The sequence below is a fragment of the Arachis hypogaea genome, chromosome 16, assembly GCF_003086295.3.
Source record: "Arachis hypogaea cultivar Tifrunner chromosome 16, arahy.Tifrunner.gnm2.J5K5, whole genome shotgun sequence".
NCBI classification, from domain to species: Eukaryota; Viridiplantae; Streptophyta; class Magnoliopsida; order Fabales; family Fabaceae; genus Arachis; species Arachis hypogaea.
In genome coordinates, this window is record NC_092051.1 from 148121691 (window position 1) to 148148503 (window position 26813).

The 26813-nt window shown below is 29.1% G+C and overlaps 3 protein-coding genes across 3 annotated transcripts; all 3 read right to left on the bottom strand.

Annotated features, from left to right (window-relative positions):
* Positions 1 to 12472: 12472 nt before the first annotated feature.
* Positions 12473 to 16539, bottom strand: LOC112697739 (putative nucleobase-ascorbate transporter 10). Its single transcript, XM_029287710.2, has 14 exons — positions 16264 to 16539; positions 15501 to 15598; positions 15234 to 15410; positions 15022 to 15122; positions 14867 to 14942; positions 14695 to 14754; positions 14355 to 14539; positions 14007 to 14103; positions 13801 to 13887; positions 13635 to 13693; positions 13384 to 13475; positions 13213 to 13290; positions 12955 to 13106; positions 12473 to 12838 (listed from the first exon to the last, which is right to left on the bottom strand). Exons 1-14 carry the CDS (start codon positions 16406 to 16408, stop codon positions 12620 to 12622), a joined length of 1626 nt encoding a protein of 541 aa, XP_029143543.1. The 5' UTR covers positions 16409 to 16539; the 3' UTR covers positions 12473 to 12619.
* Positions 16540 to 16853: 314 nt separating this feature from the next.
* Positions 16854 to 19143, bottom strand: LOC112805977 (uncharacterized). Its single transcript, XM_029287711.2, has 2 exons — positions 17724 to 19143; positions 16854 to 16998 (listed from the first exon to the last, which is right to left on the bottom strand). The coding sequence occupies exons 1-2, from the start codon at positions 18901 to 18903 to the stop codon at positions 16988 to 16990; spliced, it is 1191 nt and encodes a 396-aa protein (XP_029143544.1). The 5' UTR covers positions 18904 to 19143; the 3' UTR covers positions 16854 to 16987.
* Positions 19144 to 21161: 2018 nt separating this feature from the next.
* Positions 21162 to 23177, bottom strand: LOC112697740 (receptor-like protein EIX2). The gene has a single exon (XM_025751052.3). The coding sequence runs from the start codon at positions 23008 to 23010 to the stop codon at positions 21223 to 21225; it is 1788 nt and encodes a 595-aa protein (XP_025606837.2). The 5' UTR covers positions 23011 to 23177; the 3' UTR covers positions 21162 to 21222.
* Positions 23178 to 26813: the final 3636 nt, after the last annotated feature.

Below are 26813 nucleotides of genomic sequence, written 5' to 3' on the forward strand. Positions count from 1 at the left end.
ATTTGAATGAGAAAGAATTAATTCATAATTTGCAATTGATATATTGAAAGTTAGATGCAGCAGTGAAAAGCATTTAGAGAGAAAGAACATAGTACAAAAGATACAGCATGAACACATGACTAGAAGACATATAAGATTTTCAGAAATGCCACATAAGTTCAATACTCTCCCTGGTGACAAAAAACTTATCTAAGCCAAATGGTAGCAAAATCCATACAGTACTATGGCCCCATTAATCTTGGAAGCATTGCCCTTCCTTTCTATATCTGTGAATATGTACCTGTGAAAATTGTAGTGACATTAGGCTTGAAATCTGGTATCTATCTCTAGGGCCATATTATATATATATTTATTTTGTACTATGCCAATATCAATGCATTGAACCTATTGAACAGTAAAAACAATTCCATCACACTTGACATGGTAAACATGGTAATGCCATTAAATCTTCCATTCCTAGATTGGTTTCATGCCTATTTACTATTTAGAAAGTGTTGAGTTAATTGCTGGTCACTTGACCCTACTCTCATTTCAACAAGTCACTCAATCAATAATGAACCCAACCTCTATTCATTACTTCCTCTTATTATTATTATTTTAATTCTTTTTTTCCAATTAAATACTTTCTTTATTTTTTTTGAGTCGGAGATTAAATTTCAAGAGTCGACTTTACAGCTGGCATTCGAAGAGTCGATTACTTCTAAATATTTTCAAACCAAAATGGCAATAAATAAATTCTTGAATTGTTTGTAAATTAATTAATTAATACAAATCAAACTATTTAATATGCTTTACTTTTTTTAATATACAATAATTTAGGGTTATTGGGTAGTGTCAATTGACAATGAAATGTGACTTTATGTATAGATCATAGGGCCACAATATGATTCTGGTCTGACTCCAATTGGTCCCGCCCATTTTAATAGAATGTGTCCATTTGCATATGTTTGATGCTTACTGCTCTGTTAAGCACTTGGGTTATCAATCTCAATCATTTCTACCTGTAGAACTCTCTAAAGCCTAAATCATATTAAATAATAATCAATAATTCTATTCTATTATGGAAATCAATCTATCATGGAACTTAGCCTTCCATGGTTCATCATATGGGAACAAAAAACTTCTTATCCTAAATAATCCTAATAACCCACCGATTTTAGATTGGTGCATGTCATGTTCTTTTTCCAATCATAAATAGGTCATAGTACATTTAAATCATTAGTAGAAATACAACTTCATATATATAAGAATTGGTGTACAACTTTCTTTTTTAAAATACTTTTTATTATATATAATTTATAAAAAATTATTTTGTTATTATTTTCATAAATTAAACCCAAGACTTGTTAACTAATTTAAAAATAACTCACTATATCTCACTTGATTCTCTTTTTATTATTTTAGCACATATTTAATATATAAAAGTGAATCAACAAGAACATTAGTGTCTATTAATTAATACATCCAAAAATGTTATTTCTACACTAAAATCAGTTACCAATGTATTTGTATATAAATATATGTAGTTTAATTTATTTTCAATGTGTATTTATATTCCATTATGTATTTTATATTGATGGCCAACTTTAATAACTGATTTTAGTGTATACATAACATAATCATAATACATTAGTATATACAATATGAATACGAAGAGGATTGGTGTCCAATTTTTTTCTAAAATACTTTCGTTATATATAATTAATAAAAAAGATTTTCTCCAAAATTTTGAATCCAAAATGTTTTAGTTAAATTATAAATCATTTGTGATCTCAACTAGTTCAATTTTTATTATTTTTGCACATATTTAATAAATAAAAAAGTAAATCAATAAATACATTAGTATAATAGTATCTATTGATACACTAGTATATAATTACATGTTCATTCATATAACTAACTCAAGAATATAGGTTATATCTTTTTATTAAATTTCTTTTAAGACGATTAATTGCTCAACCCTCCAAATTTAAGTCAATTATTATATAATGAAAATGGTAATGTATTTCAAAAAAAAAAATAAGGAGTTTAGTGTTCAATAATGAAAATTAATTTATTATTAAATATAAATAAAAAATTTAAGGAGAAATAAATTATAAAACACAATAAATCTTAAATCTTAAATTTTAAATTGTAACTTTAAATTATTGATATAAAATATAATATTTATTTAATTAACAAAAAAGTGTAATATTTATTACTACCTAATAAAAAAATTCAAAGATGGGTTATAAAAAACCTACTTATTTAAGAAAAGGCTCACTTTATGTTTAATTTGAAAACAACAGTACAAGAATTAATTAATGGTATAGGATGAGAGGAAAGAAATAAAGACACAAGCTATGTGTGAAGCCCATGCATGTAGATGAGCAGTTCAAATCATGGGTCATGACACATATGTTAATTACTTCAACAGTTTCTTCTATTCACCAATTGAAAAGAAAGAAAAAGACACTAATGAAACAGATATATATATATAAGAATTGGGATACTATCACCTTAGCCCTTAGACCCTTTTTCATTTGTTATTATATGCTAAGAGTTAAAGAGAGTAGCACTGTATAAGTATGGCACAAGAGCATTCCTACTATGGTCCCCTTTTCATGGCAACCAAGGTCAAACATTGCTTATACCATACAGTGCCTAACCACCGACGAAAAATACTTCATTCTTCCAAAATTAAATTCTAAATATTCATAATTAATTATTTTATTTATGTTTAATATCTTAAAATTATATAAAAATAATACAAAATTTAGTAGTTTTAAATACTGTATTTTCTTTGGTATATATATATATATTTTAATAACTGTTAAAAACGAGAGACTAAACTAGAGAAAGAATGGTATATTATTGAGTGTATTCGAGTTGTCTATTCAAGTTGTGTAGAATAATACAATATAAAAAGATATTTATAAGTACTAAGAAAATCGTAATAATAAAAACGTAATCTCCTATAATAAATATTCAGATATACTAAATAATATTAATTTATCCTAATTAATTTTAATTATATTCTAACAATAACATACAAATATATATTTATTTTTGGCACTTAGCTTTATATATATGGATATATATCCTATCCTATACCATCAACTTTCTTTCACTTTCACACCCAGGACAAATAATCAAGTCCATGTCACATTGGTTAAAGTCAAATCTTTATGCTTCAGTTTTCTACCTATCTAGAAGATAAGGGACATATTAGGGGGTATGCTGATGGAGGATGAAAATGAATTGTACATGACAACATTTAATGTAAACATGGCTTTAAGAAAAACTAAGTGTAGGATACTAGGATTGTAGATATATATATATATATATATATATATATATATATATATATATATATATATATATATATATATATATATATATCTTCAATTATTAATTTATTTATTTAATTAATGAGAAAAATACATTATATGTGAATCATGAGAATCTAATGTTCAGAAATGTGTACAGAAAGAATTAAATACCTATTACATTGAAATAGTGTGAAGAGAGACATAATTGAAAACTCACACTACACTTTGTTCTTGGATCTTTTTTTTTTTTCCCTGAAACAAAGAGTGTTAAGTCAATCTCAAATTCTGAAGCTACAAATGACATATCTCTGAAGCTTCACAGTGACCATGGTGAAACAATAATAATAATAATAATGATAATAATGCCACCAAAACCTAGAGCAGTGAAATTTGCACGTGCTTTTTTTGTCTGGTCCATGATTTCAGAGACCAACCTATTGAGACAAATAATTTAAAAGCATTTATAAAATGTGCAGAATTATAATTTGTTATTTAACTTCTTTTAACGTTATCATTATCGTACTATTTAGTATTTAACATCTAGAAAGGTAAGTCTGAATTGTCTTTTCTTTTAATTAAGGAAATTACCTGTCCTTGAGTGATAATTAGTAATCACCACTTACTCCAATTTTAATAGTGATGTGAAATTATTATTCCTTTTAATCTTGTCATGATTAGGAGACTTTCCCTGACAATTATTTTTGCATTATTGCTGCTTTACTAAGTTGTCATTTCACTATAATGCATAGCATATATAGCTTTCAGTCATTAATATATTAAGGTCTTCTCATGTAACACATTATTTTGGGACAGTAGAACAGAAACCAATAAGAGAGACGGGTACCCAAATAATCTCTTTTATTTGTATTTTTTTTTGTCTTGTGGTATTTCTACTAAACAAATTAAGGATTAATTTGTCGTGAATTTGAGTTTTGTTTAAAAGTTTGTCATTAGTCAATGAATTACTACATACATAAGATGGAATTCGAGTCGTCAACATTTATTTAATAAGTAGACGAGTGAAATCACTCTTAACCAACTCAAGTTGGTTCTCTCCTTATTGGTATATATGGCTGCGTTTGTTTACAGGCACCAAATACTGAGATAGGAACACAAAGACACAAAATTATATTTATTGGTAGATGAGACATAGACTAGACATTATATCTAGAGACACTGAATTAGTGTATTTTGTGTTCATCCTAATAAAAAAGACATATAAACACAAAAAACACAATTTATTTTTTATTTTTTCTTTTATTATTCTTGTTAATTTCTTTTTGAATGAAAAAAATTGAGAATAAATTGAACTTTTATAATTTGTTCTAGTTTATCACCAAACAAAATATAAAAATACTAATTTTTATGTCTCTATTTTTTGTGTCTTATTTCAGTGTCTTATCTTATTATATTCTCAAAACCAAACACAACCTATTGTATGAAAAATAAAATTCTATGATGAATTACTAAGATAAGGTATAAAGTCTTTTTTTTTTCTTAAATAGTAGGGTAAATTACCAAAATGATATTCAAAAATTTATATTGTTGACAAAAAGAACTCTAAAAATGCTAACGACATATAAATTGTCGAAAGATTAAAAATTTGACAAAAAGAATTGGATATTAATACATATTCTAAACAACGTCTTTAGATATCAAATTTTGATGCACATATTTGTAATTATTATTAAAAAAATATATTTTTATCCTTAAAATTTAATAATTTTTTATCAAATAAAATTAAAAAAATATTGTGAATGACCACATTTTTTTAAATGAAAAAATTTAGAAAACAAATTTTGTTTTAAATATTTTTGTGTATCTTTTAAATATTTATTCAAATGTTGTAAAAAAAATTTAGATCAAATAATAATAAGTCATTTGCTAAATATAAATACAAAAAATATAATATTATTTATTCTTTTTATTATATTTTTAAATTATTTAAAAATTATTTTGTTGAGAATATATTTTAGGGATTTTTTTTTTATCATTGGTTGAATTTTTCGATACCAAATTAGTAGTTAACTCCGTATTTGATATTTATGGTCAATTTGATACAATTGTTATTACCGTTTCAATATAATATTATAATCAACTTCTACTTATAAGTTTTAAAATATTACGTATGCTTATAATAACTGATTTTCTAGCTTAAAATTTACCAAATTTTGCCTATGATCGAATTAATTTAGTTTTTCATCATTTTCCTAAAACAACTTTGAGTATTCACAAAAGTTTATGTTTTAGAATTTTAATTGTTGCCCATGAAATATATACTTATTCCTCAGCAAAATGCAAGGCTTGCGAATTCGGAAGTTAGTCAATTAAGTTACTTCATCTATCATCATCTCAAGGGATAAAGCGATAAGATTACTTGATGTATTATGTTAAAACTTAAAAGACTGGGTGTGATATGTTAGTAGTGCGAAAAATGTTAAAAGAGATTTCATTTCTTATAAAAAATAAATAAAGATTTCAATTTTAATGTAAATGAAGATAAATTTGATAAAAAAAAGGACGAACATAATCAATATGAATTTTTCATATAATTTTATAATATATGCATGCGAACATATGATCAACAGCAAGAAATTAAATTTCATATAATTTTATCATATTAACATAAAGTAAAATTTAATAAGATAATACATGTATAATTTCATATATTTTTTGATATATGTATAATTTCATATATATTTTTTTATAATATAATATATTTTTAATATATGTATTAATTTCATATATTTTTTGATAATATAATATATGCATGCGAACATATGATCAACAGCAAGAAATTTCATATAATTTTATCATATTAACATAAAGTAAAATTTAATAAGATAATTCCAGTGTATAATATCTACTTTTTTAAAAGAAAAGTTTTTCAAAATTTGGCATGCATATATATATATATATATATATATATATATATATATATATATATATATATATATATATATATAAAATAGATCATTTTTAATATTGCAACCACATCAACAAAAATGATATATACAATGTTTTACAGGAAAAAAACTTATATGTCCCTTTTAATGTGTAACACAAAATGCCAGTCCCAATGAAGATACTACTAGACTAAGACATGACAATATAATTAAACATGGCCTTTTAGTATTAGGATGCAACTACACCCACTTGTTACAACTTACAAGACAGGTAGTAAGTAGTCCCCAATGAAGTTGATACAAGACTTGAGCAGTAACCCACATGCATGCATATAATAACATCATAAAACAAGATGAATTACACTTATTTTTCTTCAAGTTTAGAAAAATTCATAATTCTCTTTTATTTGTTTAGGTTATATTAAATAATTTTGGTTTAAACAAAATTTTAGTTATTTTAAAATATATATACGTATTTTGGATTGATCAAAATTTAAAATATTGATGTGATAGGTTAAATATTCATGTGAAAACTTAAATGCCAAAATTTTACTCTCTACTATAATAATTTTTTGGATTACTGAAAAATTTTAGAGAACTTAATTTAAATAATTAAAATTATAATTTAGTTTTATAAATTAAAAAATTAATTAAATCGTTTAAATTTCTAAATTAAAGTAATTACTTAAATTCATAGGTACTTAGGAATAATGTTAAACTATATATTATGTAGCACCCACTTGATAAACAGGTTTTGATTACTGTTGTTTATATTCAATGCAGTGGATCAAATTTCTGTAAAAAGAAAAAAAAAATGGATTTCTTTGGTGGTCATTACCAACGGATTTTATCCGTCGCAAAACTGATTATTTTATTAAAGAATTATTACCAACGGAAAGAATCTATTTTTAGTTGAAAAATATTATTTATTTATTCGTTGCAAATGAATTAGATTTATTGTTATTTTTTTTTGTCACAAATTAATGATAAATTTTGAGATTTGATGGTCATTTTTAGTGACAAATTTTATCCGTCACTATTTTATCACTAATATCAATATCCATTACTAAACTAAAACAAATCGTCATTAAAAATCTACAGTAATCTAAAAATTCTAGTAGTAACCAAATCAAAACAACACAAAAAATTTGATTTCTTAAGGATGAAAATTATATTGAACTCTACCAAATTTAAAAAAAAAAAATCAAAATTGTTATGGTATAAATATAATTGTTAGTCTAAATTATAAATAAAATAATAGATGAATATAATTTGATGATATATATTAAAATTAAATTCTTAGAATAATTAAAAAAATTTACAAATTATTGTTAAGGAGTCTGATAAGAGAGAAAGAAAATTGATTTTTGCAGTGGGCATGGTTGGACAAAAGGCCAGCTGTGAGAACAAAGAGTGTGGACGAGAGAGAAAGCCAAAAGAGAAATAGGAGGTAGCAATGCATATGCATGCTGATCGTATGAGAAAGCGGCGATCCCGCTACCACTCACCATGTTTTCCGGAATCATACATACATACATACATGCCTTATTCTTACTATCATTATTATTAGGTTCTTGGAAGATGCTGTTTTGAACAGAAACAAAATAAAAATCCCAATAATCCCTCAGAGTCACAGAGAGAGAAAGAAGCATGTGAGCGTATCTGAATGGTATTCCCCAGTTATGATACGCTGATGAGACACCTACCTCTCCCATCATCACTACTTGTTTCTTTCTTTCTCCTCCTCCCACCATTCTTCCCAATATTTCTCCTCCTTTGGATCCATTCTTACCACTTTTTCTTTTCTATTTTCCGTACTTCTATTCTCTTGTACGGCCCCCAACAAATTCATTTTGTGTCTCACATTTATTTCTATCTTAAACTTTAATTTTTTTATACAAATTCAACCATTTCCAATCATTATTACTACTCATACTTGATACCCGTGAGATATTTTAAATGAACATAATTTTATTTTGCTGAATCCTAGTGTCGGCTAATTTTTTTTTGTTATGAAAGTAAAAGTAGTGATATACTTTAACATTATAATTTTTGGTGTTTTTTAAGATTGTGAAAAGTACACAAATCAGAGGATCCGATTTCTGTACTTCAAATTTTTAAATTTTTTTTAACATAAATTAGACAGTTCGATTTCTGTACCTCTAATAAATCAAACAGTCTGATTTCTACTTCTCTAATTAAACGATTCCACATTTGAGTATAATACCTCAGCAATCCACATTTTAAAAAAACATTACTACCACTCCAATACTAAAAATAAAAAATTCTCCTAATATCTCTATGCTTACTGTAGTTAATTATTTAAGTATGTTAAAATTGAAACTATATTTTTAATATTTTCTTAAAAATATTATTAAATAATAAAAATATTACTTTAATTTTAATAATGTATTTTAAGATATCATAATCGTTGTAATATAGACATATTAAAATATATCTTTTTTTATTTTTCCATTCTTCAGCTGTTATTTAAACATGTATTCCTCTTATACATGAATTTAAATTTTATATTTGAATGTATTTTTATATAACATGTTTAACCGGGGTAGTTTTAGGTATATAATGAGACAAAAGTCCCATTAATTTTATTTAAGATATATTTATGTTTTATAAATACTATCAATTTTACACTAATTAATTGTTGAGATTAATGACAAATCTAGAAATATATTATTAAGTCATGGAGATAAATATTTAACACTTGACAATAATAAAAAATATAAACATATCAAAATGTGTTGAATTAAATAATATAAAAATATTAAATATTAAATAATTAATTATTTATTTATTTATTTATTATCAATATTTATATATTAATAAATATTAATATGACTATTAATTCACTTTTTTATAACTTACATACATATAATAATAATAAATGTGAAACCAATTAAGATAGTAAAGAGAATATCTCCTAACCAAGAAGTTTTATTCGAATATCAAAATATCAAAACATGTTTTTTATAAATTATATATGATAAAGAGTATTTTTAAAAAAAAATTATACACTAAATCCTTCCTATCTTAATTATATAGTTTAAATTTAATTACTCTATAAATTTTTATAGTTTCACTGGTAATATTGTAATTAGATACTTATAATTTAAAAATTTGTAATTAAATTCCTATATTAAATTAAAACTTTCAATTAGATGTCTTTTCTAATAACTATTTTTTGTTAAGAAAACAAACTTTTCTTTTTGAAACTAAATATTTATTTTTATGTTTACTGTAAAATAAATAATAAAATATTATAAAAATAAATATTTTATAATTAATGTGTTTTTTCTCAACTATTTTTTAAATGACTCTTAATTCAATTTATGTTTGGAATTAATTATCAAACAACTATGCTGCATATATACTTAATAAATTTAGTTTGGTAAATTTTTTTGAAAATGTCACAACTCACAAGTTTTTTATTTTATGTTTGGTATATCAGAAGGACATGTAGTTGTATTTGTAGTTTTTAAAAGACATAAATGATTTTAAAAATATTTAAGGTAGAACTTATCAAAAATAGATTGTACTTATTAAAATTAAAAGGTTTAATATGATTTCATACATTAATTTATTTTTAAATTTAATTCTTTTATTAATATCTATTACAGCATTTTTAAATTTTAAAAACTATTTACCAAATACACTTGTTATTTTTTGTGCTTATTGAAAGTTATTTTTTATTTAATTTACTAAACATAGATTTTATAAATTTTAAAAAATTATCTTTTAAAAATTAACCTTTATAAGTTACTTTTGAAAAGTAAAAGCTTTACCAAATTAAGTTTAAAATCAAACACTAAAATCAATTACTAGTATAAAATATATGTTAAAATACAAAATATACATTGAAAATAAGCTAAACAACATATATATTTATACATAGTGACTGATTTTAGTAGTTAATTTTAGTGTATAAATAGCATTTTTAATTATCAAACTATAAATACAATACAAAAAAAATTAATTTACCAATACATATTAAAGTTGAGTAGAAAAGTTCAAGAATATAATTTTAACTATATAAATTTCTTAATTGAATAGTATCACAATGTTCTATTTTTGTTAAGTTGATTTAATATATATATATATATATATATATATATATATATTGTATTTTAGATAAAATTGAATAAAAAGATTTTTATTATTGTACGAGATTAAATTTATTAAAATAAAAATTTTGACACAAAAATTTAGCATAATTTTTATTTTAATATGAAGTTAAATATAATTTTATAATGAGAGAATATATATACATTGATTAATTGATATATATTTTTTAACACTTTTTAACAATATTAGTAGGGGCACTTGCCCCTACACCATATTAAATAGATCCCTCCCTAGTTGAGATTAACCTATTACTCTAGCATTAACTATAAAAAGTTCTCATCTATATTTCTATACAATAAAAAATGGAAATTTTGCATAGATGTTTTCTGTTATTTTAGAATTTGACCCTAAAAAAATTTTCAATGTGTAAGATGGTTGATATACCATCTTAACTAATCTCATATTGGCTGTAACTAAACATATTTAAACTAGTAGAATTAATCATTTCTGTAATTGTGTAATAATTTAGAGGCATGTACTTTGGTTGTACTTTTGTTATGCTCCTAGAGGCATGTAATATTTAAATACAAGTGACAATAAGGTTAACATCATAGCCAGGACAGGAATGAATCCATCCTAGACTTATGAAGAAAATAAGGTGCTAGAGATCAGGGTATCTGGTAGAGGGTGGGTAGTAGCAGAGATATTAGTGGACGTAGTAATTGAATTCAATTTAATAATCAAATCGGACAAAATATTAAATTATTGATTCAATTGATGCATCACTAATTAAATTGTTTAAATCCAATCAATCAATTAAATATATAAAAAATATATTTTAATTTAACTTTTGTAATATATTTAATAAAATATACCATGTATCAAAATTTATACCAAATTTGTTCTCTCTCTATTTTTTTATTTATATTTCATATCGATGACCAAACATGGCCCCATAGAGACTCATTAAGCATTCAATATTCATAGCCGAAGACTTCACATGTCACCCTAAAAATCTTCAAGCCTAATATTAAGGCAGTCAAAATTACCATCAATCAATCTGAATAATAGTTGTATAGAATAGTTATTAGAATCGAATCGGTAATTGACCTGGTCATACGAATGGGTCAGTGAGTTACTGGTTTAATCGATGGGTCACTGATTTACTCGGTTGATTCGGTTATAATTAAATAAAAATATATAAAAATAAAATTAAAATTAAAAGTTAAATGCATATTTTTTAAATTATATTAATAACAATTAAATATCAATTTTTAGATATAATTTATAATGCAAGAAGAGATAATAAATTAGTTACTAGTACAAAATATTTTTTTAATTTAAATAAATAAAAAATAAAAAATAACATAATTAATATCAATATATCAATATATTTGTATACTATGTGTTGTTACTTATTTGCTATCTATGTAAATCCATACTTAAAAAAATAAAAAAATAAAAAATCATTACGTTTTGTTATATATTTATATTTTGTCATATCTATTAGTAAGAAACAAGTTTGCCATAGTGGCAACGGGGAGGTTCTAGTTACGCGCAATCGATGATCCGGCGTTCCGCAGGTGCACCGTGGACTGCGGCGGGTTTAGCTTGATCTGACACACGAACCAGCCGATTTTCAACGAATTTGACCACCGTTAATCGGTTCGAATGTATATCCAATCTAATCTACCAACCAAACCGGCCAGACCATCAGTTTACCAATTTTCTAATCGAACTGGCCGGTCTAATCCAGTTCTGATAACTATGTTATAATACATTAGACTTCAACTAAAACTTAGTTACCCTTCTTTTCTTTTCTTTTCTTTTCTTTAGAAAACAATAAAAGAAATTAAATAATTGGGATGAATGACCACTCTTTAATACATTAAGGCATGTACATATTATAAAATTAAAGAGTTGTTGGTTGTTCCAATTCATATAGTATAAATGTTTGCACAATAAAGACATTTTTTTTGTCCTATTCATATAAGCATTTACAGAAATTAAAAAAAATAATAAGAGAAGTAGTGAGCATTAAAATCGCATGTTGCATTCAATTTTGCTACCCTAATGATCCCAAACAAGAACAGACAGATATGATACAATAATTAAACACCAATATCTTCATCCTTGTCATTGCTTTGTGTATAAGCATGAAAAAGATTGCCCATGTAAAAATATGTTTTATTATAATGTGCTAACATTAAGAAAAATGGCACTATCAATTCAAGTTCCCTAAAAAGTTCAATGAAACCATGTAATGAGAGAAACTAATACAAGAAACCTTTCTCAAAAAACAGAACAGAACACACTGCATTTTCAAAGTGCTGGAAATAATTCATCAAGCCTGCATGGTAAAGAATAGAATTCATTGTTCCTAACATCTTTGTTATACATGGTGAACCTCTCCCACCATTGCATTCCACTGTCTTTTCGATCATCGTCGTTTTCGCGCAACAGTGTGATGTCCAGAATGAATGCAACCAAGGCAGCAACCATTGTATGTGACATGAACATGACTGTCACAATGTCATTGAACTGCCAAAATAAATGTATATGTTAAAAATTTTATTTTTTGTTACCAATTTTATATGTTATATACTAAGGTCCTAACAAAATAAAATTTTGATTGCTTTTTGGTCAAGTTATCTCACCCATCTTGCACCAGCTGATCCATGCTTCACATGATAATACTCTGAGAAATATTGTGGAATTGAGAAGCCAATGAAGAATGTGAATCCCAAAATAAACAAGGTTCTGAAACTGTTGAGGTTACAGAATTGGAGAAATCCAAGGCCAGAAGAAGCTACATATTATCACAAAATTACAAACCAAAATTGTTTAGAGCTCTAACATGCAGAGAATGAGACAGAAACTTAAGACTAGGTAAGAATTGAATAAGAGAATCTTACAGACATAGCCGAAGACCACGCAGTATAAGGCTGCGAAGATTGGCAAAGGTATAGAGGCGAAAAGCGCGCCGAATTTCCCTGGAATTATTTAACATATAGTATACCATTAGTTCATGAATCTCAACATGGTGAAGTTCTAGAATGTAACAAGTTTTATTGATTCAATATTACCAAATACAGAGAATAAAATCATAAAGCCTGCTGATATTTGAATGACTCTTCGGCTTCCAACTCTTGTTAATGCTAACAAACCAGCATTCTCCCTGAAAATGATGCAATGCATAAAAATAAGGAAAAACTTGATAATAGTCTAGAGTTCCATTAAAACATTCACAAGAGTAAGATCTCTTTTAATAGTAAGATTCATAAGTTCCTTGATTTATTGAGATACAAGACTCTTATAATTTGATTAAAAGACTTACACTGATGCTGTACTTCCAGTGACAGAACCAAACATGCTATTCAGCATTGTAGCTACTCCCTAAAATCACAATAGAATCACATAAAAATTTTAACTTTTATCATATGTTTCATTTATAATATGGGCCAAGAAAGAATGGCAAATTGTAATGAATCATGGTATCTTACAATCCAGCCAGCTCCACGGCTGATAATAGATGGTGGCACCGGCGTGGCGCTTCCAAATCTTGCCGAAGCATAGAATGTTCCGGTAGACTGCATATGAGTAAGAAAAATACAAAAAAGGGAAAATCAAAAGTGCATTTTGCCGTTCTAAAATTTTCAAGGTTTATATTTTCAAAAACTAGTAACTAATATGGTTGCATTGTGCATACCTCAAATAGAGAAACAAAAGAAGCAGCCATCATAGCAAAAGCTTCTCCAGCATTGAAAGTAGGACTTCCCCATTGGAAGGGGTAAGGCAAATATACCCTGCATGAAAAAAGAAGCTTAAATTTCAACTATTTATGCACTACTAAATTTACATCTTGTTCTGTTTGATGTTAAGTAATAAGTAATAATAATAACTTGATTAAACAAATCCACACATGGAATCTCATGTCTATCTATATAAGTATCTCCAACTTACTTAGAACATAAGATTGTGTTATCCAAACAATGGATTTTAGCAGAGTGATAAATCTTCTTTGAGTGAAAGCATAATTGAGGTTACTCAATCTTACCATGAGGCTGCGCTCACAAGTCCGGCACGATCAGTTCGGCAGCTAGTCTGTGTAGTTTCTGGCCTGTTGTTATATGCAGTGCATGAAGTGAGAAGCTGTGCAAATAGCCATGAAATCACAACCGTGGACAGCACCGCGAATCGGTCATGTATAGGCTTCTTTGTTGCAATATATCTGTGTAGATACTGTAGAAGAAAAAAGTAGTAAACTGATTCAAACTTCTCCATATCCATAATAAAATCCTATCTTACATTTTCAAAATTTACCTTTTGAAAACTTCACAATAAAATAACAAATAGTTAATAGGAATATTTATAAACAGAGAAGACTTAGAACTTGCCTGTGAGATGAACACCAAGAGAATTAGTGTTGGAAGCCCATATTCGACACATTTTGCAAGCTGCAACATTCATTTGGACAAGATTTAGAAAGAAATTGCTGAATAGTACTTAAAAGATAGAGATCACAAACTAATTGAATGAAAAAGTGGGAGAAAACTTGGAATTCTTTACCATTGGGAAACCAAGATGATAGAGACTAAGTCCAGTGAAAGTTACATATGGGACTACAGAAAGTGGACTAAGAAACCTGACAACAATCAACAAAGAGAAATGATATTTGTATCACTTTTTGATGATCACTGAGCCAAAAAAGTCGAATTCACTACCTGACAGCGTTCCTCCAAAAGCCAAAAAATCCAAGTACCATCTGGAAACATGCACTTAAGATCAAGGCACCTTGAATCCCTCTCATTGTCTGAGTGAATCTCTGAGTTATAGAAAATATTTTAGTTTTTTTAAGAGAAAAAAAGAAAAGTCAACCATTTAAGCCAAAATCAACACAATGGGTAGCATCTAAAGAAAGAAAAATGACATTAACCTCATAAGGATCTGTATATAAATCATATCTTTTAGCTTGAACTATTGAAATGACTGGTATTATGTAACTGTATGAACCAGCAATAACTGTTGGCAATCTGGTTCCAAACAAAGATTGAAGAATGGTGCTTAGCCCTGCAACAAAGAGAAGGGTCTGAATCACCCTCACCTTCTCAGCCTACATTAGATCAAAGAACTTAGTATCATTAAATTTCAGAGTGTGTAGAAACAAAAGAATGAATCAAAGAAAGATTGAGAAAGTGATTACATCTCCTCCACCCATTTGAGGAACAATTATGGTTGGAATCAGGACAATCATGCCAAGAGTCAAAATGTAATGTTGGAACCCCAACAAAAATGCTTCAGCTGCATTGTCATCAAATTTCAGCTAAAATTTTGAATGCATGCAAACATAAATTCATTCAATTGGGAACATAATGTTTTCTTCCTATGACTAATTGGCTATAAGCATTTTCTCCATGCACTTTTCCAAAGCCTATGCCACATTCTTTGTATTGGATTATTTTTTTTATCTTTTATTTTGGATAATATATTATACTTGTTTTCTTCCTAAAGCTTCGGAGAAGCTATTGTCACGTTCTATTGTCATATTATTTAATTGTTCAAAAATACCCTTGCTTCTCTTAAAATATTTTTTAAGCTCATTATCATTAATATTTTCAGAAAAAAAAATTGTATACCATAAAATATTTAGGAAAAAAAAATTAAAGAAGATATGAACATGTATTATGTATGAATAAATGAACATGCATTATGTATGAACAAATGAAACATGTATTATGTATGAATAAAGCTTTTAGCCAAAATTTCACCGCCGTTGCTATAAAAATGCTGCAACATTAGAATGACAATCATGCTAAAGTCAAGAGTGGTAAAGTTTGTGTCTACAAATCACATAGTAGGAGAATTTGACACATAAATGTTGAACATAGCAACAATGACAAACAGCAAGCATCAATGGAGAAATAGAAATTAAAAAAAAAAAAACTTATAAAGAAGAGTGCAAGTACGCCATGGAGGAGGACTGTTGATGCAATATTGAACTCCAGGTAATTGATCTTTCACTGGGTGCGGCTGAACCTGAACTTCTACTATCTTTTTACAACATTTGTTGCAACATTTGCTGCAATTTTCTCCGCCATTATTTTGAGCCATTCACCACGAACACAAATATGGATAGAAGAAAATGCTTAGTGCAAATTACAGTTGGATCTTATTTGTAGGCAAGAGGAGATTGACATTAGTTGCTATATTATTCAAAAGTTGAGTTAAATGAGTTTAATTACAATTATTAAGGACATTGATGGTTTTATCGGTTACAAAAATTGGAAATTAAAAATCATTATTCTTGTTAATCACCTACAACGGTCTAATAAATTCTTCAGCTTAATGTTTATTTTTCAATATAATATATTTATATTTAAAAAAGTTATGATATTCACATTTAATTATAAAAGTTAAATTTCATTTTAAAACTTTGAAGAATATTTAATTAAAAGCCATTAAAATCATAATAATAATTCATTTTGCTAATAAGTATTGATTCTGATTCCTTTTCAACTATACCCTTAGAGAAGTAAAGTATGTTTGCTCATAACTTGCCTCACCTTGGAAAATTCCATCAACCTTGGTCTATTTGCGGAGTCTTGTAAAACCTCCTTCTTGAGGGGATATAAGGGTCCTAGTTAAAGTTTCTTTTTTCTTGTTTTCTTTAGGGATTGATCCCTTAATCCCTTATTCTCCACCTAAAAACAAAAACTATTATTTACACTGTTCGTTCATATTTTTCATTCTTTAATTTAATAAGTGTACAAATTAAACCCCAATTTTAAGACATAGGAAATCAATGTATTGACCAACAGTCTATATAAGGTTAACTTCAAAAATAGCTGTCTACAAAGAAACACTATAAGAAGCCGCAGCCACACCCATGAGTTTCTTTAGTGCATCAGATCTACCAAAGACTTCAACATTATGCAGCTATTTTATTATAATGACGATGATAATGGCAAATTAGACAAGTACTACTTTCCAAGCTCCAAACCTCCAATCAGTTCAATCTCATGTCATGATAATTCCACTTAATACTCTTTGTTAACAACTACACTTAAATAATTCAATACTAACATAGCAGTAGGCCAATTATATGCAAATGAAAAAAAGATCTCTTCTCAGTTCTAACTAAGGGTGTTTTATGTTTATAGTTTGGAAACAATGATTTAGTTTAAAGAGCTAAACAGTTTCAGTTCATAATTTAATTCAAATTCTGATTCAGACTAAAAATTATAAATTACAACTGGATATTAAAATATGCAAACTGAAAATTAATCACATCCTGTGGAATAATTCACCAGAATAAAGTAAGAACAGAATAAACATTTAAACTAGTACAGAATAAAGCAAGAACATTTAAACTAGTTTTCAGTTTCATTAATATTGTCAACTTTCCTAATCCAAACCATCTTCTCACCTCTTTTGCCCCTTCCAAAATCCCTGTTGTCATAGCCATTGTCATTACCATAATCGCTTCTGTAACCGTTTCTGTTACTATAACCGTAATTGAGACCATCACCCATTCTTCTAAACCTTAAACCCCTAAATCTCTGCTCAACCTCTTCCATCCGCAAACCACCACCACCACCACTCTTATCTTCATTGGATTGACTTTCGATGATTTTGGCTTTCTCCTTTTCAGCATTACTCACTTCCTCCCTCTGTTTCTTTCCATTCTCTCCTCCCATTCCTGTTTTCCTTTCCACAACCAGAGATCTTGGCTTTGTGGCATTCATCTTCGATTCTCCGTCTCCTATTCCTGTGTCATGGCATTGTTTCTCAGCATTGGTTCCAAAATGGGGACGAATTTTCACGCGATTGAAGCGACCATTGCTATCGTGTTTTCCTGCGAAAGACCTAGAAGAGGTTCCACGGCGTTGCTCTTGTTTCACTTCCTCGTCCTGTTTCTCTTTCTCCTTCTCTTCGGTTTTGATTCCACTTTCATAAACATTAGGTTTTGGCTTCGCTTCCTCGTTGTTCTTCCGTTCATCGTTGTCTTTACTTTCCACGTCGGTGCCTCCGATTCCTGTATCAGCTTCATTGCGGTGTTTCTCAGCATTAGTTCCCGAGTAGCCGCGAACTTTCCAGCGATTCTCCCGATTGAAGTGACTTTGTTTTCTGGCGAAAACCCTAACAGCGGCTCCACGACGGTGTTGCTGGTAAAAATATTCCTGGCGCGATCCCTGTTTCACTTCCTCTTTTTCCTTCTCTTCATTCTCTTCGAATTTTGTTCCTCTTTCATCAACCCTAGCTTGTTTCGACTTCGATTTCACTTTCTCCTTCCATTGCATGCTACCTTTTCCTTCTAGATTGACGTCTCCGTCTCTGTCTCTGTCTATGTCTTCTGGATCATCACGATTTTTCTGTTGATTACGGTTATCTGGATTCTGTTTCCTAGCGAAAGACCTAGACACTGTTGCATGCCTTTGGTGCGAATCTCCCTGTTCAAGTCCATTTTTGTCTTCGTGTTGCTGTTCATGTGGTGGTGGTTGTTGTTGCTGTTGCTTTTGCTTTTGTTGTTGGAGCCAGGATTGTTGCAGCTGAGCGAGAGTGACGTAGTTGGCAGGAAGAGAAAGATGTCTCTTCTTTTCCTCCATTTTTTTGTGTGGTTTAATAAAAGGTTTAAAAGTTGAGTTGAATCTGAAGCTTCAATTATGTTTGTGTATTAGTGGGTGCGTGTTTTTCCTTCCTCACTATTGAAAAGGAGGAACTCATAGGAAGGAACATTGAATGCCTTCCTCTGTAAGCAAAACTTCCAGGAATGGGCTAAAAAGAAAATAATAAATTCTTCCCATCCCTAGAAGTTTGTTAAAATTACACTTGTTTCCTCTTAGTCTGTATTCTTGATTTTCATAGTCCTTTGGAATATATAAAGTCATTGTTAAATTTATTATTTGAGAAAATGTGTATAAAAATACAAATTGTAAAATATTTAATGTATTTATTATATATTTCTTTTAAAAAATTTATTTAATAATAACCTTAAATAGAAGTGTGTAGATTGAATTAGGTTATTCATAAATTATAAATTAAAGACGCTAATTTATTCAATGTTTTAGAAATATAAAAAAATTTGAGTCAAATAATGCTTTTAAAATATATCCTTAGACCTTAAACAAATATTAGTAGGATATTTCTAATACATTGAATGTATAAAAAATTTTAATAATCCATTTAAAATACTAAGGAATGCAATTAGGTTCATAATAAACTATATTTATATTATCATTAACTTGATGAAAATTGGATTTGACATTAAACCAATTTGGTATTAATATAACAATTGAACCGGTTTAATATGAATTCAATTAAAGTATTAATAAAATCCATCAAAATTTTATTGACAAGTTGTCATTCACAATAATATTTGTTATTAACATTTCAAGAAGATTAAATTGCAAAAGAAAAAGGTAAAATCTTAAGAGGCATTGAACATTGAAATTTATTTATGTTTTTTAAATCTCAACAATATCATTCACATTCAGCATTGTAATACCAATGTTAAAAAGAGAGAATATTTGATATGTGTTACCGAGACCATGCCAATTGTTATGCATATTAGGCTATGATCATTGATTAGAGAGTATAATTTACTCTTTAACTATGTTTAAGGAAATGCAATTGTGTTTATAAAGATGCAAATGGTCAATTGAGAACAACAACAGACACTTCTAGTGGTATAATGATTAACTCGGAGGGGTCTAGGATCTGCTTTTATGGTGTTTCTATTTTTTTTTATTTGCTTGTCATTCTAATGTTGCTGCATTTTTATAGCAACGGCTATGAAATTTTGGCTAAAAGCTTTATTCATACATAATACATGTTTCATTTGTTCATACATAATACATGTTCATTTATTCATACAGAATACATGTTCATATATTCTTTATTTTTTTCTAAATATTTTATGGTATAAATTTTTTTTTTTGAAAATATTAATGATAATGAGCTTAAAAAATATGTATGAATGAAAGAGAAGCAAGGGTATTTTTGAACAATTAAATAATATAATAAAAAAAATTTTAATGATCCTCTAATATTCTTCAAAATATAATATATCATCCAAAATGAAAGATAAAAAAAAAATCCAATACAAAGAATCTAGGCTGTGGACAAGTGCACGCAGAAAATGCTTATAGCCATCAGTCATAGGAAGAAAACATTATGTTCCCAATTAATGAATTTAGGTTTGCATGCATTCAAAATTTTAGCTGAAATTTGATGACAATGCAGCTGAAGCATTTTTGTTGGGGTTCCAGCATTATATTTTGACTCTTGGCATGAGTGTCACTGATTCCAACCATAATTGTTCTTCAAATGGGTGGAGGAGATGTAATCACTTTCTCAATCTTTCTTTGATTCATTCTTTTGTTTCTAAACACACTAAAAATTCAATGATACTAAGTTCTTTGATCTAATGTAGGCTGAGAAGGTGAGGGTGATTCAGACCCTTCTCTTTGTTGCAGGGCTAAGCACCATTCTTCAATCTTTGTTTGGAACCAGATTGCCAACAGTTATTGCTGGTTCATACAGTTACATAATACCAGTCATTTCAATAGTTCAAGCTAAAAGATATGATTTGTATACAGATCCTTATGAGGTTAATGTCATTTTTCTTTCTTTAGATACTACCCATTGTGCTGATTTTGGCTTAAATGGTTGAGTTCTCTTTTCTTCTGTTAAAAAAAACTAAAATATTTTCTATAACTCAGACTCAGACAAAGAGGGATTCAAAGTGCCTTATCTTGATCGTAAGTGCATCTTTTCAGATGGTACTTGGATTTTTCCAAATCTGACTCGCATTAAGTGTTATTATTATAGGGACAACAATACTAACTGGATTACATTTAAACAAGCTAAGCAGGACCACATGCACACAAAGGAAAAACCAAGCACCAGAAAAACATCACATAAAGTCACATACATGATTGAAGTTTGTACCACACATCGTCAAGGAAACGGTAATAGGCATACCTCCATGATTTGAATATGAACAGTGGACCCACAAATCCCCAAAATCCCACTATAAATCCAAAAGCCACACTCACAAATAACCACTTCACTCTATGATTCTTTCTCTCTTTTTCATTGTCATTAGCATCATCATCAGGAACTTCCCCGTCCATGGTACAGTTGAGCAGCAATGGTGGACCACATAGCTTGTTGCCAACGAAATCGGATGCTTCAAAGCTTTGCAACTGAGTGCCCGTTGGGATTTTGCCCTCCAAGTGATTGTAGGACAAGTCTAGCTTGTTCAGAAAGTTCAAGTTTGTGATGCTTTGAGGGATATCCCCTGTGAGTTGGTTGCCTGAGAAATCAATGGATTCCAATGACTCCATATTGCCAATACTTTGAGGGATGTGACCAGTCAACTCATTCTTGGACAAGTTCAAATAAATCAGACCAGTTAGGTTTGTGATTTCCATTGGTATTCCACCAAACAATTTATTAGATGAAAGATCAATGTTTTTCACTAAGCCCAGAATGTTGTTGTACTCAGCATCTTTTCCTTTCACCCATAGAATCATGCTTATAGTATCACTGCCATACATCATGTCTTTCTGGATGGATGAACTTGCACTAGTTTTATTTATCATGGCACTCAAATGGTTCAAACAATTTGGTATATTGCCTGACAAATTATTTAGTGCAAGGTCCAAAACTTGGAGAAACTTCATATCACATAATCCGTTGGGAATGGTACCTGAAAGATTATTGGATCGCAACCGAAGAAATTTTAAATTTACCAACCTTTCTCCAATCCATCTAGGAATATTCCCTGTGAGCTTATTTTCTCCAAGATCCAACAAAATCAACTCCTTGTTTTCCTTTAAACTGACAGGAAATTTTCCAAAGAGTGTGTTGTTACGTATATGCAAATATTGTAGCCTTGATAAAGAGCCAATGGAAGAGGGCAATCTTCCAATAAAACCGTTGCTTTCTAAGTTGACATCCGCTAGTTGTGGCCACATCTTCCAACAGTTGGGAATTTCTCCAGATAAGTTGTTTGATGCAAGATTGAGGATTCGTAACCATTTTGGTTTTTCAGGTTTTTGACAAAGAAAATCCATTAATAACCCATAAAATGAATTATGTGAGAGATCTAGCCAAAGCAAAGTCACACTCACAAAGGGTAAATTTCCATGAAGATGGTTTGAGCTAAGATCAACTGTTCCATCATAAGATTCGAAAATCTTTAACTCTTTTGGGAGCTTGCCATGAATATGATTGTGAGAGAAGTTCAAATAATAATAATGATGACTTGTTTCCCAAAACCAAATGGGAATGGAATCAGAAATCCCTGCATTAGATAGATCCAAATATTGAAGATGATTTTGTGACCGAATCCATGATGGAAATCTTGGACCTAACTTCCACGAGCTCATTTTCAGTTTTAAAAGTTGAAATTTTGGTTTCCAACTGGGATGCACTTTCAAAGTGAAATTGTTACTTGATGCTGAAAGCACACGTAAAGTAGTGAAATTGGCAAAGTCATCTTCATGCACAATCCCTTGAAATAAATTGTCATCTATGGCAAGTGATAACAATTTAGTAGCTGATGCAAGAATTTTAAATGGATTTCCAGTAAGTTGATTTGTGGAGAATTCGACAAATCTTAATGAGGAAAGCTTTGCAAACTCTTGAGGAATTTCTCCAATAATCTTGTTGCTGGAGAGATCAAGCATTTCAAGATTTTGAAACATTCCAAGTTGATTGGTGAGGTGACCTGAGATTTGAGAAGTAGAAGCCACAAGACTCTTGAGTTCTCGAGAAAGAATTTGTAAGATTTCAGAAAGTTGTTGATTGCATTTGAGATTTGAGAAAGAGATGTGTCTCAAATTGCATAGCTTTCTAAAAGAGGATGGTATTCCTCCTTCAAACTGATTGTATGACAAGTCAAGGGAGACAAGAGGAGTCAAATTCCCCAAAACAGTTGGAATTGCTCCTTCAAACTGATTGTTTGACAAGTCAAGGGAGACAAGAGAAGTCAAATTCCCCAAAGCATTAGAAATAGTCCCAGTCAGATGGTTACCTCCTAAATTCAAAGATTTGAGACGATGAAGACCGTATAACCAATCTGGTATATGGGATGAGAATGAATGGTATGACAAATCAAGATTTTCAAGCATGGTAAGGTTTTGAATACCATCGGGAATTGGACCTCCAATATCAGACGAGTCATAATAATTAGAAGGGTATGTAAGAGAAACAAGTTTGTTCAACTGAAAGATCCACTTGGGAGCAACAGAAATGGTGAGAGAAAGCAGGGACGAAAAGTTAAGTTTGGATGGTTGCTTATAATCACCCAAGCTACAAGCTTGTAAGTTTAACTCTTTCAAAGAAGGGAGAGCTTGCATAGTGTGTAGCCAATTAAATGATTTGGATAGGTTAGCACCCCTCAAATCAAGATATTCAAGGGAGGTAAGACCCAAAAGCCAATCACCATTTTCAACAACCAATGAGTTACCATAATAATCACTTTGGAGGCCAAGATGGATTAAATTGGTGAGATTGCCAATTTGATGTGGAATGGTTCCATTAATAGCAAATGAGAGGTCAAGATGGAGCAAATTAGAGAGATTTCCAATCTGATGAGGAATGTTGCCATAAAATCCGGAAGCAGAGAGGTCAAGGTGAGTTAAGGAGGTGATTCGAAAAAGGAAAGTAGGAAATTGCATACCTCCAAAACTATTACCGCTCAAGTCCAAGTAATTCAGATGTTTCAATTCAACAATAGAATCATTTATCGCTCCACTAAACCTGGACCTCTCGTAAGCGAGCAAGTCAATGGGAATGGCCAATTCAGAATCATATTCGAATGGAGTGTTGAGGTGAAGGTGAAGGATGTGGAAAGTTAGATGACTACAAACAACATAATCCCAGTGGCAGCAGTTGGAATTGGAAGCATTCCAAGAAGAGAGCCTGTTGGAAGGGTCAGTGAGATGATGTTTGAATCTTAGAAGTGCTTCCCGCTCACTTGGAATGCACTCAATCAACTCAGACTCAGAGGACGTTAGCAACGTCATGCAATAAAGGTGAACAAAGATAAGCACAACCATGCCAGTGTATGTGTTTGTGTTTGGAGACATGTTTGCATTTCTATGTGTTTCCATCTTCAACTCCCTTCTAATGCCTCTACACACATTTTAATTCCAAATGCTCCACCTTCAACTCCGTTTTCTATTCCCATTTGGATGTTCTTAATAATTTATCTTTCTTTTCTTTCATATGGATTTTATTATAAGTCCTTATTCCCTGTAAATGAATGATTAACATCAAGAATTCCAAAGCCAAACCGTGTGAAGTTGGAAACTTATTATGGAAGAACCACTCAACCATAATAATGTCTCGACTCTTGGCAACTTAGTAAGAATGGGACAACCACGAATTATATCTATTATCTATTATGTATTACTAAATTTAGGATTACTACACATCCAAGTATTTTTTAATCCAAGTTTATTCAAGTAAGTCCAACACCAACAAAAATCACTTTCATTAAATGAGCGTTCTCTCAGGCGCTTCTTCTTTCAAATACACACATACATTCTTCTTTTAAATTCACGCATACCTCCTCCTCCTTTGCACATGCAGATTCTTCTTTTACTTCTTCTCATTCTCTTCTTCTTCTCTTATTTTGTTATCGTCATCACCAACATTTTTCTAATAGTTTATTTTTTCAATCGAATTAACGTGTTTACTTTAATAACGTATTCGGTTCATTATGCCAAAACCTGTTTTGAATTTGATTTTATATAATGGATAATATTCCGTTCATTTAGTACTATACAATTGTTTTACTTTAATAACATATTCGGTTCATTATGCATAAAACTGTTTTAAATTTGATTTTATATAATGGATAATGTTCTATTCATTTAGTACTATACAATTGTTTTATCTTAATAATATGTTTGGTTTATTATGAATTGAATTGAATTGTTTTGAATTGAATTGAATTGAATTCATAATCTCTAAGAAGAGGAGAAGAAGAAGGAAAGAAGAAAAACTTGCATGTGCAAATTTAGAAAAAAAAAAAAGAAAAAAAAAAAGTCTGTGTGTGCTTCATTGGAGAAGAACCTGTCCGAATTTGGAAGAAGAAGAAGAAATACAAGGAGGAGGAGAAGGAGAAAGAAACAGAAAAGAAAAAGGAGAAGGAACACGTGATTTAAAAAGTTATTACAACAATTTGAATATACTTGGATAAGAATTTTGTTTGGATGTAGAGTTTTATTCTACTAAATTTTATACCCAAAATATGTTATATGTTACTTTTTGTTATAATTAAAACTAAATTTTGTTTTAAAATTAAAAAAAATTTCTCTTCTTCCTCTCTTCTTTTTCTATTTCTCTCATTCCTTCACTAACTCTAACTCTCTTATATATTATTATCAATGATTAATTATAAATTTGACAATTAAAATATACAATACGATGTTTTTTAATTATAATTAAAATTAAAATATAACTATATGATATTACTAATTTAACAATGAAAAAATATGTCACATGACACTCTCTCATTAAAATTAAAAAAATATTTTCTTCTAAAATTAATAAACTTCCTTCTTACATCTTTTTATCTATCTCTCTCGTCTTTTTTATTTCTCTTTATTTTTCTTACTTTATATATAACTTAATTATAATTTATATTTTATATTACTAATTTGACAAACATGTGTCACGAAATATTCTTTCATTACAATTAAAATTTTTTTTCTCCAAAATTAACAAACTCCATCTCTCCTTTTTTGTCTTTCTTCTTCTTTTCTCTTTCAATCTCTATTTCTCTCTACTTTTTTATTCTACAAAAAATAAAATTAATAAAATAATATAATTTAAATAAAGAGTAAATAGTCATTTCTGATCATAAAAGATTCGAACGATGATATTTCTATCCATAAAAAACAAAAATTAAAGTTATACCCATGAAAGATAGGATTTTGCAGACAAAATTATCCAAATCCTATAAATTTTAAATAAAATTTTCAAATTACCTTCTAATATAACTTACTTTTAATTTTTAATTTTATTCCATACCACCACTCTCTCAATACCAAACCCTACCACCACCATTGCCATCACCACTTCTACTGCTTTTGCTCTTCCATGTTCCAGGCCACTGGTACTGCCGCTGGAACTGCCAGCTATGTCAATATCACCAACCTTAAGGGTGACAAAATAGGTTTCGCCTCCAAAGACAATGACAGACTCCACTCCTTTTACGTCAAGTCCATCCAAGAAATCCCTTACATCTTCATCCTCGAAATCAGTAGCGCATCGAGCTTTCCTAAAGCAAAAGCACCCACCGCGGCCCCCAACCAGATCAACATTGTCAACATTTTGTCCAAGAAAAGTTGCAAGTCATTTGCAGACTTGCTCAAATCTTTAAAGGCTCTTCCAACTTTTTAGGACAGCATAGATGGTGGCTTGACCGTGTTCTATCCCACGTATATTGTCGTGAGCGGTTTCATGTCCAATTACAAGAACCTCACAGACGCGTAGA

Excerpts from the sequence above, each read along its gene's own strand:
- LOC112697739 (XM_029287710.2), bottom strand. The coding sequence starts at position 16,408 with ATGGCTCAAAATAATGGCGGAGAAAATTGCAGCAAATGTTGCAACAAA. Across the intron at positions 13,888-14,006 it reads CTTTTGTTTCTCTATTTGAG|TCTACCGGAACATTCTATGC; the intron begins GTATGCACAATG and ends ACTCATATGCAG. Across the intron at positions 13,107-13,212 it reads CGTGGTCTTCGGCTATGTCT|CTTCTTCTGGCCTTGGATTT; the intron begins GTAAGATTCTCT and ends GATAATATGTAG.
- LOC112805977 (XM_029287711.2), bottom strand. The coding sequence starts at position 18,903 with ATGGAGGAAAAGAAGAGACATCTTTCTCTTCCTGCCAACTACGTCACT.
- LOC112697740 (XM_025751052.3), bottom strand. The coding sequence starts at position 23,010 with ATGTTTCAAAATCTTGAAATGCTTGATCTCTCCAGCAACAAGATTATT.